At 29.6% G+C, this 15,201-nt stretch overlaps 2 protein-coding genes and 1 non-coding gene across 3 annotated transcripts; all 3 read left to right on the forward strand.

Moving 5' to 3' along the window:
• Window positions 1-1,993: 1,993 nt before the first annotated feature.
• Window positions 1,994-2,066, forward strand: TRNAA-CGC (transfer RNA alanine (anticodon CGC)). Its single transcript has one exon. It is a non-coding gene; the product is annotated as a tRNA-Ala (tRNA).
• Window positions 2,067-4,474: 2,408 nt separating this feature from the next.
• On the forward strand, window positions 4,475-5,302 carry LOC25490351 (zinc finger protein ZAT1). The gene has a single exon (XM_013603754.1). It carries the CDS (start codon window positions 4,475-4,477, stop codon window positions 5,300-5,302), a length of 828 nt encoding a protein of 275 aa, XP_013459208.1.
• A 3,764-nt stretch (window positions 5,303-9,066) lies between these two features.
• On the forward strand, window positions 9,067-12,102 carry LOC25490352 (F-box protein At5g07670). The gene is made up of 2 exons (XM_013603755.3): window positions 9,067-10,363; window positions 11,299-12,102. The coding sequence occupies exons 1-2, from the start codon at window positions 9,192-9,194 to the stop codon at window positions 11,570-11,572; spliced, it is 1,446 nt and encodes a 481-aa protein (XP_013459209.1). The 5' UTR covers window positions 9,067-9,191; the 3' UTR covers window positions 11,573-12,102.
• The last annotated feature ends 3,099 nt before the right edge of the window (window positions 12,103-15,201 follow it).

Consider the following 15,201-nt stretch of genomic DNA (forward strand, 5'->3'; position numbering starts at 1 on the left):
TCTCGTTGTTCTCGCTGACCCTTATAAGGAGGTGGTTGTTCTCTAAGACCCTTTCCCTTTCTGATGGTCCAAGCCCCAACTTGTTTTCCCAACCTCTCGGCAATGTCTTCCTCGTGGTTGTCGTCATTCTACAAGGTGTGTAAATGGTCGGGTCTCTAGTGATGCATCTGGATTTTTCTGAATCTGGATGGTTGGTGGTGGTTTTGTGGTCTCTCTACTAGTATTCGATACTGTCTCCTCTGCACCGGAAGGTGGGGTAGCTTGCATCATTGCTACAGGCTACGCTTGTTCCTCCCCCGAAATTCCCTGATTATTTTCCATATCTAGTGAGATATGTAGGTTTCCAAGGATAAGGTTATGCGTCACTGTTGTTTGAATATTTGTCTCAATCCTTGTGACTAACTTCAGACTGCTTTAATATCCTAGTCATCTGCATAATTAACACAGGACAAATTGGGCTTGAAAGAGTCGGTAATGCTTGTTGTCGTCATTGTAGGGAGTTTGGTTCTTTGACTCGCTCCGTGTTGGCAGTCGTTCCACACACCAATATGCAGACCTTTGATTAGTGTTTGTTAGGATTAACTTGGATCCACTTGTGTGGTTTAAAATGTTTGTAATGACCATTTGAGTTGACCTACATTTTTTTGTTGATTTACTCGGTTAGAATTTGTGTTTTTCTAATTTTTTTTTAATGTTTTTAATAATAGGGTTAATTAAGTTTTTGGTCCCTATAAATATCTGTAGTTTTGTTTTTAGTCCCTATAAAAATAAATCACACTTTTTAGTCCCTATAAAATTTTCCGTTAGTGTTTTTAGTCCCTGTTAAATTAAAATTTGTTTAATTATGCTTAAAATTTTAAATTTTTTAATGATTTTTTACATACTTGTTTAAAACATTATAAAAGGTTCTGCCACAATAAATTAATTCAAAATTTTATTTTTAGGTCCAAATTTTCGTTAGTTTTATCTTGAATTTTTGGCGTTTTAAAAAAATTATATTTGATTCATTACATGTTAAAAAATTCTAATTTTTTATAAAAGAGATTATTATAATGTTCTTAGCATGTCTGTTAAAAATCATTTAAAAATATAAAAGTTTAAGTATAATTAAACAAATTTCAATTTAACAGGGACCAACACATACTTTTAGTCCTTATAAGATTAAAATTTTCTTAATTGTGCTTAAACTTTTAAATTTGTAACATATTTTTCACATACTTACTTAGAATATTATACAAAGTTCCTCCGCAAAAAAGTAACTTAAAATTTTATTATTTGGTCCAAATTTTCATAAATATAATCTTGAAAATTTGGCTTTTAGAAAAATTTATATTTAATTCATTACATGTTAAAAAAATATTTTTTTTTTACAAAAGAGTGTCTTATGATGTTATGAACATGTATGTAAAAAATCTTTCAAAAATTTAGAAGTTTAAGCATAATTAAACAAATTTTAATTTAACAGGGACTAAAAACACTAACAGAAAAATTTGTAGGGACTAAAAAGTGTGATTTATTTTTATAGGGACCAAAAACAAAACTGCAGATATTTATAGGGACCAAAAACTTAATTAACCCTTAATAATATATATGAGCATTTTCCAAGCATTAGAGTTCTTTTATTCTCTTTGATGTCATTGTGCTTTTACTTTAGCAAGCAAAGAAACTCAAATATAAATAAATAATAATAAAGTTATTTAAATATTAATTAAAATATATTGTAAAACTATATTGTAGGTAAGGATAATGTATAATATATGCAAGATCCTCCGTTCGAACTGCGGCCACCACCAAAATAAAATATATAGAAGAGAAAATAAATATTAATTTGTTTAGGGAAAATAAATATTAAAAATTAGAAAAATACTATATCGTAACATGATAACAAAATTTAATTTTACTCAAAAAGAAAAAAAAAATTAAAATTTTATTTTCTTTACTATTCTAGAATTGTTTTTAAGAAAATTAAATTAGTCAAATATTAATTATTAAAGGGGGTGTAGCTCATATGGTAGAGCGCTCGCTTCGCATGCGAGAGGCACGGGGTTCGATTCCCCGCACCTCCAACAAAATACTCATTTAACTTTTAATTAACATTTTTTTTTTGTGAAAGATTTTAAGATGTTACAATTGACCCATTGTTTATCTTTTCTGATTTTAACCAAGAGGGTTCCCAACAATTTAAAATATATATATATATATATATATATATATATATATATATATGAGGCAGGATCCGTTAACACCAGGTGTAAGTCAAAAGATTTATTTTATTCCTTTCCAAATTTCAATCGACCAGTAAGGTGCTTCGATTAAGTTTCACTTTGACTACCCTTTTGATTCCCACCCCAATATATTGAGATAGAAATTCCTCTATGCTGAACTTAATTCGTTCTTTTTTCTGGACCAAAATGGGAAAAAAGTTTCAATACATTTGGTGATATGTGTGATCCATAGCAAAAAAGTTTCAGGGAATAACTTATATCACCAAATTATTATCATGTGATACACACAAATTTCAAATAATTAGTTTCCGTATTTTAAACCGTTGGATTAATTAGATTCAACCGTTCAAATTTGATATAAGTCTTTTTACTTACACCTGGTATTAACGGATCCTAACTTATATATATATATATATATATATATATATATATATATATATATATATATATAAAAGATGTATTCTGAATTCTATAGTTAAAAGATGAACATCAAAAATATTCTATAATCCCAATTTCTCTTTCAATGTTGGACTAAAAGCATTTTTTTTAATATAGCAAAATTAGAGTTGATTTAACAAAATAGCTTGCCTAATTAGAACTCAAATTGTTAAATTTGAAATAAAAGAATCACCATTCACAACCAAATGGGAGAGAAGACGAAAAATCTTGTTGTGATGAAGGGAAAAGTCATGTAAGGAGATGAGGGTGCTGAAAGATAAAGTGTGCGAGTTCTTAAATTAAGAGGTTTAATATAAGCCATTGATTTTGATCTAACGGTTGTAAAAAGCTCCTCTCATCTCTCACAATAAAAAGCCCTCTCATTTGATATGCCCTCTCTATATATATATATATATATATATATATATATATATATATATATATATATATATGTGTGTGTGTGTGTGTTATTAACAAAATATTATTTATTAAATTTAATTAACGACAACAAACTCAAATCAATACTTCAAAAAAAAGAAGAAAAAAAACAAACTCAAATCAAAATAAAATATTCTCCTGGTCCTATTTTACAACTAATGGTATAAGATAATATAGAGAAAATCAAGAAGGCCTAATAGATGTTGATGGATCAGCTAGACTTTAGAGTGTGGAGGTTCTATGGAAGCACCATAAGAAAACTATGAAGAACGATGTAAAATTGGCTAGAATTGTTAGGATTTATCAAAAATTATCTAAATAGATCACAATTATCTAAATGTATTAATCTCTACCGCTACGTGTATAGATGTTATGATTTATAAAAAATAAAAATAAATAAGTTGAATAAATGACCTAGATGATTACCGAAAAAATTATGATTGATCAGTATTTATCAATATATGTTTTGATTTAATATTGTAACTTTATTTTTGGTTTTCCAAAGATTTCATTCACCGAATGTGATCTTAGTTAATATGTTTTAGACACTAAATATAGATATCTTTCAATTTGAGATTCAAACCTTAAAAAGTTTTAAAAATAATTTGACCACATATAAAGATTACAATTGTAATTTTAGAACCTTGCTTGAATTAGTCAAAATTTCTATAACTACACTTACAAAACAAAAATACAAAAGAAGACGAAAAAGTTACACAAATAACTATTTTGCAATTGTTTTCGAAGTAATTCAAACTTTGTACTTCGAGGTTACAATACTACCTCTTAGTACTGAGCTAACACCTCGAGTGTAATATTTTACAATATCAACCTATCATATTTCACCATTATATCATTTTTCTATATTATATGGTGAGATATGATTGAGTAAGAATGTAAAAATGTTTACACTATCAATAGATATACATATCAAAAATTAAAATTAAAATTAAACATATAATGAAGAAATTAGTAAATGGGTAAATAAATAAATATTAGTAAGTAAAAACATAAAATACATTGTACCATGTTAAAAAGATATGTAAACTTGTAATATAATACCTTAAAAGTTGAATAAAAAGATTCCTCGTATAAATATCATCAATTGGTAAATGTTAAATTATTTTATTAGCGAAGAAAAACTTCATATGCTAAAACAATAACATAATACCATTTTTTATATTTTGCAAGTTTGATATTTTTCCTTTTTGTTAAGGAATCAACATCGTTTAATTGAACGGTCTACATTGAGTTGCACCTAATAGTTGGTTTCTGCTTATACATTTTGTCTTTTAAAGGTCAAAATCTTCCGAGCTTTTCACAAAAGAAAGAGATATCAGAAGCGTAGGCAGTGTGTAGGATTTTCTCCAACTATGGAGAACAATAGAAGAGAATGTCACATTTGTAACAAGTCATTTTCTAATGGAAAAGCATTGGGAGGCCACATGAAAACTCACTTGGCTAAATTACCAATTCCTCTAAAATCTCCAATCAACAACCAAGCACCTGAACACTCAGTTGAGTCCACCAAACATCAAACTCACTCTATTTCTACATCCTCCTCATCAATTTCCAATCCAAAAAACCCTATACATAATCTCCGAGCTTTGAAGAGGAACTTTTATCATACCCTTTTAAACTTCGGTAAGAATAGTGTGTTTGATTCTTTTCCAAAAAACCCAACTGGAAAAAGATCGAAACGTGGTCGTAGACAATTTAATTTGGCTGAAGATAATACAATATTCAATGTGGCTAAAAAGAAAGAAGAAAATACAAGATTTAACGTGGCTGAAGAAAATGAAGAGGATACACGATTTAATACACAAATTAAATTAGTGTATAGTGATTTGGATACAGAAGCTGCTGAAACATTGGCTATTATTTGTGTGAACGAATGGAAACAAGTTGAGGAGAAATACTATATTGAAAAGAAAAAGGTTAGTGAAAATGGCAACATCATGTTTGAGTGCGATATTTGTCATGAAGTTTTTCAATATTGCAAAGATCTTGTTAGACATGAAGCAATCCATAAGAAAAATAACAATCTATCTGAAGAAATTGGTATAAGTGGAAAGGAATATGATGTTGTAAATGAAGAAGTTCACAAGTGCACATATTGCTTGAAATTTTTTGAATTTGATCATGTACTTGAGGAACACAAAACGGTACACTTATCCAATTTTTCTGATTCTAACCCATAGAAACATGATTTTAAATTGAGATTGTATTCATTGGTTTAGGTTTTAATGTAATTGCATTTTATTTGTTTTGAATAATGTTAAATAGTTGGATTTACTTCATTTGATTATCATGTAAGAATTCTTGTTGGTAAGTTTTATCTTTATAGTGTTACTTATTGTTGTTGGCCGCAAGAATTTTCTATTGGTTTTGACGTTTCAATTTTAGACACTAACTCCTTGCAATAAAACTATCATGCAATTACAAACAGTAATCAATCTCAATCATTGATTTAATGTTATATGGTGTAGATTACACCGTTAGTAAACTAATGTTAAACAATCTCAACTATTGACTTTAGATTAGACGATCAAGATCTATAACATTCTGACATAGTTGCAGGTCGAAATCCAAATTTTTATATACAAAAGTTTGAAATTGTTGGTTAACATAGCTAAAATTAATATCGAACCTTTGTCGAGTTCTATCAATGTTCATGTATATTCAAGTATTATTAATGTCAACTAAGTGACCAAGTGAGAAGAAGTGCTTTTTTATGATAAAAATTTACGATCATCGGTACCACAGTTCAAGGTAAGAAAGACATTAGACTTCAAAGAGCACTCGCAATAAAACTACACTTGCTTCCCTATGATGTTAAAACTACACTTGCTTCCCTATGATGTGAGGCATGTAAACTTTTTGTTGGATTTGGAATCACAATAAATTAGCAATGTATCATGTGGTAGCACACAACTAATACATGTTTGATATTTATGTTTGAATATTCTCAATTATAATTAATTTGGCTTTTTGAATCGATTCTAATTGTAAGTAAGAATTCAAAGCTTTGTCTCTAAATTTTATTTTGATTTTATTGTCCAACTAACTTTTACATGAATGAGTTCAAACATAATTTATTTTCATTTCAACTAAAACCTAGTAGAAATCAATTTTTATCATCATAGAACCAAACACAAAGTAATAGTTTCATTTCATTTCATGATTCTACTCCTAAAAAAAAAATATTTGAACACATGCTTACAACAAGTTTCAATTGCAATAACATAAAATTTAAAATCAGTAGATTGAATAGAACCAAAGCTACTATTTTATTCACATAATACCATTTCACCAAAGATATATACTTAAGGCAAGTTTGTTATAGATTAAAAAATCAAAAATTAGGATTCAATAATTTATATCTTATTTTTTTTTTAGAGATTTTAAGAAAAATATATGCTATTTTATATTTGTTTGTTTATCACAATGGAAATTGTGAATAAAATAGTATTTATTGAAAAAAAAAATTAAGAGAAACAATTGAAAGTAATTTATTTTAAGCAATTTTTAATTTTATAATAAATGGATAAAATTACTAATAAAAATATATATTTTTTTTTTAAATAAACTGCATCATACCGGACATAAAAGTTATGAATAAAGAAGTTAAACATGTTGGTAGATTTTCAACCATGTGGTTAACATCTATTGCTTCAATTGTTTCAAATATTATGATATAAGCAACACAGTGGCAGGAGTGTTGATATATTTCCAATCATTTGGTTAACATCTTTTGAAGGTCTATTACGGGATTAAAGACCATAGGTCATTGATATATGATGGAATGCACTTCATTCCATTTCATGTAATTGACATTCTTTTGCCAGAAATTTTCAATATAAATATCCAAATATTAAAATTGTAGTGTTGTTCTATCTAATGTCATGTAAGCAACATAAGACATGTAAGATCAACACTGTGATTACATACATCTCAAATATTATTTAAAGAAAGAAAAAAAAATACAAAAAGGAATAAAAACTAAACTTGTAGGAAGAGATAAAAAATGAAAAGCAAGTAAGACTAAATTTATTTTAGAAAAAGTTTGTTTTACTAAAAAGTTTATTAGCATAATGATTTTCTTCTGTGAAGATAGGATAAACCTTGAATTTAGAGTCGTTGAACATGCAAGTCCAATAAAACTTATGTCTCAGGAGTTAGCCCTCTAATTTTTCACTACTATAGACTACTAGTATATACTCTTAGACATAAATAGATTGGTAGCTTTGTCTTACCAACGCTTATACCTACACATTTTTGGCATTCCTTTTTGTAAACAAATGAACAAAGAGCGAAATATTATTCGCTTGACATTGACCATTGACATCAAGAATACCCTAGGTTCCTCAACACTTCAAAGTCCTCGCCTTGAGCAATGAGACAACGGCTTGGGGGATTACTATTTCGGACCATGCCAATACCTAATCTTTGTGTTATCCCATCTTATGCTAATAAGGTGTCTATCCACACTTGCACTGGATAATAAGTTCATAGCACACTTGAGCCCCTTGTCTAATCAAACAGTCACATAGACATTGAGCCATAAAGGTAAAAATAACTTATCATCTCACGGGTCTATCAATAAATTGATTCAGACAAAAATTAGGTACAGACTTTCATTTTGAGATATCAACTCAAAGCACTTTAAGACCTCACTGACTTAAGCGTTGAAGTTTCTTCGCAGGTACACCTCCATAATGGTAAAGGAGAGCCGTGAACCATGTATAATAGTATATTTATGATTATGCATTGAATGCGGCTGAAATTAAAAAGTCAATACTTTTAAATGATGCTAATATTATAAGGTTATAAGGATAAAATGATAAACTAATTTTAAACTCCCCTCTCTTAAACCAAACATGTATGTAATTAAAAAAAATCATCTCCCCTCCCCTTTCCTTTATTGAACGAAAAAGACCATAAAGACATGTTATATTTTTTTAACATGATTGTGCAAGAAAAATACTAAACTATGATCTATTTTGTTATGTTCTATTTATAATAACTCTGATGTCGAGTTTTCTAGGAGATAGGCTGATATGGCTTCTGAGAACCATGCAAAGGTGACCATATATAACGTTAGTTATCAATTTTATTTTGACATAAAAGATTGTATTGATTCTTTAATTTTAAATGAAACGAATTAGATTTTATCATTTAAAATATACATTTTGTAAAAAGAAAATCATCTAAAATATACATAAAGTAATGTTATTCGAACAACTAAAAATCAATAGATTTTAACACTAAATAAAAATATATCATTTATAACTGCTAATGTAACTTGAAAAGATAGAAAAATAATTAAAAAATAACTTGTAAATTAATCGTATACATAAATGGTATTGAACAACTAAAAACTTGTCAAAATAACATTTTTCACTATCCGAACCTCTTTGGAGTTCATTTGGATGTATTTGGATAAGGAGTGGAATATTTTCATTCATCATATTTTTCAGAAGAAAACTCTTGCGCGGATATACTTACAAAATTAGATGCTAATCATTCAGAGTCTCTTGTGATGGTACATCAACCATTACCATGTCTATTCTCAACCTTACTAGTTGATGCGATGAGAGTGTCCTCTATCTACTCACATTAAAATTTAATCAAAACATTTTGAAAAACTAAAACAATAAAAACAAAAGGAAACATAACAAAACAAACAAAAATAATACAAGCCTTAAAAAAAAAGAACAAATAAAAAGTGGAAGGATAAATTTTGTCAGCAAGTGGATCTCAATAGGCCATCTAGCACTTGTTGTAGCATCTAGTCCAAACCTTTTTACCAAGAAAAACAAAAAGCAAATTTAATAAAATGATTGCAAATAATTTTCATACAAAAAAATGACCCACACAAATCCACATCTATATTTATCAAACATTATCAAACTCAAAAAATTTACTTTAACCTCAAAAATAAAAATAAAAATAAAAATTAATACAAATCAATTTTGAACCCTTTATTGAGAAAATGCAGAAGAAAGCATAAACACAAACACAACAAGAGACTCATCTTCACTGAACTTTCTTACATATATACAAAAAAACTGGGAATGCTACCAAACGATGTCGTTTCAACCCTTCCACAACAACAAAAACAAAAACCCTAATTTCACTTCTCCGCCATTGAAGAAGACCTTGCTGAACTCCAAAACCACTGAATCCTTCAACCATATGGTCCTCGCCATGCAACTTCACTCTCTTACTGACCCCAATTCCAAAACCCTGATCCCCAATTTCGACCTAACTCTTCTTCTTTCCGACGAAATTCTCCTCAAAATCCTCTCCAAGCTTCCCAATTCACAATCCAAATCAAATTTCCTCGTTTCTAAACGGTGGTTGAATCTTCAAGGAAGGTTGATTCGTTCGTTAAAAATCTTTGATTTGAACTTCGTTTTATCAGGTAGGTTAATTTATAGATTTCCAAATCTTACTCATGTTGATTTAGTTCCTTCAACTTTCGTTGTTCATCCTCAAAACGGTGTCGTTTTAATCACACACCGTGTAGTTTCAATGCGGGTTGATACAGAGTGGTGTTTCGGTTTTTCTGAGGAAGTGAAAGGGAAAAATTTGTTACCGGTTGAAGCAATTGATAAGGGGTTGAAAGAAGTAGCAAAAGGGTGTCCAAATTTACGGAAGTTGAAGGTAACAGGTGGGAGTGAAGAGGGGTTGGTTAGTATTGGGGAAGAGTGTGTTACATTGATGGAATTGGAGTTGCAGAAGTGTAACGACGATGTTTTACGTGGTGTAGCGGCGTGTAAGAATTTGCAAGTGGTGAAGTTAATTGGGAGTGTTGATGGGTTTTATGAATCTGTGGTTTCGGATATTGGGTTGACTATTTTAGCTCAAGGGTGTAAGAGGTTGGTGAAATTGGAGCTTGTTGGTTGTGAAGGTAGTTTCGATGGGATTAAAGCCATTGGGGCGTGTTGTTTGATGTTGGAAGAGTTGGTTTTTGTTGATCATAGGATGGATGATGGGTGGTTAGCTGGTGTTTCGTTTTGTGAGAATTTGAAGACTTTGAGGTTTGTGTCTTGTAAGGTGATTGATGGTAATCCTGGATTGGAGGAACATTTGGGGTATTGTGTTGCACTCGAAAGTTTGCATTTTCAGAAATGTCAATTAAGGGATAAGAATGCAATGTCAGCTGTTTTTTCGGTTTGTAGAGCTGCTAAGGAGGTTGTTCTTCAGGATTGTTGGGGTTTGGATGATGGCGTTTTCGGTTTGGCGGTTGTTTGCAGGTAATGTGAAAGTTATTGAAATTTTGAATTGGTTAGTGATGTTGTTGCTGTTGAGATTTATAAAATTGTCTGATAGCTTCGCATGCATTGACAATCTAGCTTGTGTTTATTTATTGGTCCGTTCACATTGGAAAAACACGTTTTTTGATAGATCGTATTGTTGTTGTGAGAACATCTTCCGATGTTATATCAAGATCAAATAGATCGTACTCTGTTAGGAATTAAACCTATAAGCACCGTGTATTCAGGCAAAGCACACCTGATTAAAATTAAAACAATTATAAAAAATACTTTAAAAACCATACTAAACTTATTTTATCATTAGTTTGAGTTATTTATTGATTATGCTTGACAGTTTCTGTGCTCAAATGGGAGTTACTTAGTTTATCAATATTAGCGGAAAAACATGCACTAATGCGTCTGTCTAATTGCTTTTCTACTACGCTTCGTTGTGTGTGTGTGTGTGTCTATATATATAATTGTATAATATTGGTTTTAGTTTTAATTTGCTTGTTTCAATTTCATAATATTTATGTTATATGAATTTATTTAAAGTTCAGTTTCAATATTCATATGATAATATCTATGTTACATGAATTTATCTAAGTTCAGTTTTAATATTCATATCATATGTTTTTAAATTTAAATTTCGATAATTACTATGCTGTTAAAACAAATTTGTGCTGCAAGAAGTCCGATCAAGTTGATAGTTTTGGAATTTTCTTTATATATAGATGAGAAGAAAAATGTTAAAATCATGTTGTGGCAAATGTTTAAAGGTGGTTGTGGTATTCTTAATTGACAATCTAGATATATGAAAGTGTGTCTAATCTCTGGGGGTAGCTTATGAGTTACTTTTTTTTTTTGGACTAATTATGAGTTACTTATGACTTATGAGTTACTTAATGGTTGTTGTTGCTCTGTTTCATTTTCAGGCGAGTAAAACTGTTTGACATAGAAGGATGCTCGTTGCTTTCAACCGAAGGTTTAGAGTCAGTGATTGAATCATGGAAGGATCTCGAGTGCCTTAGAGTTGTCTCTTGTAAAAATATAAAGGATAGCGATATCTCTCCGGCACTCGCGACCTTATTTCCCACGCTTAAAGAGTTGAAATGGAGGCCTGATACAAAACATCTTCTACCATCAAGTCTTAGGGAAGTAAACATGGGAAAAAAAGGTGGTAAATTTTTCAAGTGGACTCATGCCTGAACTTGCTATATACTGTCAGAATCTAGAAACACAATCTAGAAACAGATACACATTGACACAGTGAAACTTGTTGTACCATTACGTAATCATGTAGTTAGTTTAGATGGTTAATTAGATACTGAAAGTTGACGACTACTGGAAATGAATTCGAAGCAGTCACCAGTCACTTGATACTGATTGACCATTGATGGAGATCATACGTTTGAAATTCATAGTGTCGTATTTGACTGAGACACAAAGTGAGTCATCCGATCTCTGTCTGACTGCATTGAGTCCGACAAAATTATATGTTGTATCCTTCACCTAGAGATGTAATCTGATACTATTATAGGTTGTATCCTTCACTTAGAGATGTAATTATGTTTAGCATAATCCAGCTCACTCCATGCTGAGTGACTTTACTCCCAGCATTTTTTATTGTTCTTTGATGTCTTCCATCTGAATAAGGGACTAAATAAGAGATGTAATTATGTGTAAGAATAACCCATTTCACTATGGTACCTATGTTATGCAGCACTTTATTGTTGCTACTGCAGTAGTAGTAGTTGTTGTTTTTTCTTTTTCTTTATTATTCATGGTAGAAAAAGCACCATTGCTGCAGCTGTCTTGGGTCTATGGTCCATTTGAATGCTATAACTTAGCAGTTTGTGCTTATTAATTGCCACCCTCTTAACCGTCTTTTACGATTTAAGAGAAATATTGAATAGATGAATGAGTGTAACAATTTTATACTTTTTTTTTTATTAATTATTATTGTAAATATACACTGGTAGAATGTAATAAGTTGAAAATAACGTCAAGAGTATTTTTTTTATATAAAAAGTAAATAATTAATGTTGTATTAAAAACTACTTATAAGAACTCCATCCCGGACTTGAAAGATTTACTTAATGATAAGTGCAAGGTTGTAGCCTAATTTCATTTTCTTTTTCTCCTGTATCAAAAATTAATACTCCTAATACTGTAATCTAAGTTGAAAATAATTGCTTTCAACCCCAAATCACTTCCGCCCTAAAATCAGATTCTCCCCCAAAAAGCTTTCACCGCTGTGGAGTTGTACCTTTCCTAAGATTTCTCTGATTGGCCGTCTTTCATCTCATCCGTTGCCTCCGGATCTTATTCATAGGGCTGCCATCTCAATTGCTGACACAACATCCGAGCCCCCTCCCCTCTCAGAAACCACCATGGCAACATTGTGTTTTGATTATTTCATCTTTCCATATTTTGAGATCTATTGCATTTGTTCGTGTTTTTTCTCATTTTGTGAAGGATGCTCTTGAGTTGTTTGTGGAAATGGCCATAAAATCAACACACCGACAAACCATTGTGTGCGCAAAGAATCTTGTGAGCGAATCCTTTTGTTTGGTTACTCTCCTACAATTAATTGGTTTCTAATCAAAGGTTTAAGATGGACTTTTGCAAAACCATTAAAAGTCAAATCGTGTTTGCAACGAATACAATTTGTCATAACTGAATAAGTTTTACGACTGTGGCGTCTCATCTCTTCTATGTCCAAGATCGACTGAGGAAGCGATTGATTTGTTGGATGCTAGATACAAAAATTGGCTTGATGCCCTAGGCTCTATACTCATTATATGATTTCGAGTGTAGTTGATTTATTTAGTTTATCTGTTAATTACATATCCTTCTAAGGAATGGGGAATGCACTTATACTGCACAATAAATTTGGTGTAATGATTCTTTCGATATATGAATGAAGCTCACTTTTTTATTTATTTATTGTTAACAACACTATTATGAGATGGAAAAAGTAAAGGAGTGACTATTAAAAGACTTGTTAGTGCGTTAAGAACCATTAATGCATGACATGTTCTATGACGCCAAGTTGTTTCGGTTGTTTGTTTGAAAGGAAAATCGATTTTATCTCAAACTTTATAATTAATTAATTAACGTGTGTTTATTTATGGTGCTATCATGGTGCATTCTTTCATTATCCTTAACTCCTCATAAATAACTTCACTTTCTAATTTCTCATCCTTGCTTTGCCCTTTCAGCGATGTGTTGCGGTTACCTTTGCAGTCGTCTTGAGTTACACATAGTCAAAAAAACATCGTAGGGAAAAATAATAAAGTAAAGCTAAAAAATATCTTCATATTTAATTTTTGTTTAGAACAGGTTATTATTAATATATAAATAAAAAATTTATAGTAATAGGATTTTTTTTTTATTGCTGAATGTAATCGGATTTTACTTCTTATTTAGTAAATAAACTTAAAGCAAAATAATCAAAGATAAATAAAAATCACCCTTTCCAAAAGAGGTAAATAAAAAATATCTGATTAAGTTTTTTTATTTTGTTTTTCTTATATGATTTAAGTTAGGGTATGCTCAAAAGTAATTTTGATCAAAACTATTTACAACATAAATTTATACTCTTTCTATGAATGTAACAAATATAATTCATGTCAATATTTCAACTAACTTTTAATCAATTCTATCAAAATTTATTTTTTACATGGTAGAATACAACTTTTGGTATGCAACAACGTTAAAACTTTTAGAGAGAGAGTTGGTCGTCTATTTGAATCATACAAAGCTCGATGAATTAATCTCAACAATTAGACGCGATTAAAACTTGATTTATGCAAAAAAGAAAATAGTGTTAAGCAATTGGTTTATATTGACCGGAATGAAAGGAGGGAGTAATAATTGATTTTGAGACGGAGGGAGTACAACTCTCTCGTTTCCCTTCTAAATGTGTTTTAGAGTTATTTTTAATTTATTTTTTGACAGAGTTATTTTTAATTTATAAAAACTACAAAAATATATCTTTGATGGAATCATTTTACTCTTTGGAATAATACTCTCAACTACTCATTTCATCTTAAATTATAAGCCGTTTTAGGAACAAATTTGTTCTAAATTATAAATTGTTTTACAATACTAATAAAACACTAATGTTATTCTTTTTACTATACCAGTAACAATTTATTATTATTTTTTTTTTATAAATTCTTTAATTTATTTTTCTCATATCATTATTGAATGATGATTTTGTAAAATAACTTATAATTTTTCTTTCTCATACAAAATTAATTACATTTCTTTTTTTAAATGAAATAGTTAAAAATGACTTATAATTTGAGACATAGAAGATATTTATTATCACATTTAACCTATTTTTGTATCCGTGATAGATTCTTAAATATATATATATATATATTGAAGTAGTGATAAATTCCTAGGTATATTATTGATAAAAACAATAATTAGTCCATGTGAACTTAGCTCAGTTAATAAAGACAATGCATAATATATATAAGGTCTGAGTTTCGAACACTGAACACCACAGAAAAAAAGATAAAACAATATTAACTATGTATTTCCTAAAAAAATAACTGTGTATTGAATTTTTTTTCCCGCATAACTAAGAAGCAACAGACTATATATATAATGGTAATTATGTTTGGACACCCCAATTTTTTCAACATTTATTTAACATCTATTTTTCATTTTTTTTTTATGGCATCACAAATATATCATATCAATTTCTCTATTTTTTTTTTTTTTTTTTTCTCTTTCAAGTTATAGAATGAGTGTTTGGATGTTTATTGATTATTTTCCTATATATAATGATCAACTTTTTACCTTTTTCAACATTACTTCTC

Source organism: Medicago truncatula, chromosome 3 (assembly GCF_003473485.1).
Source record: "Medicago truncatula cultivar Jemalong A17 chromosome 3, MtrunA17r5.0-ANR, whole genome shotgun sequence".
Lineage (NCBI taxonomy): Eukaryota > Viridiplantae > Streptophyta > Magnoliopsida > Fabales > Fabaceae > Medicago > Medicago truncatula.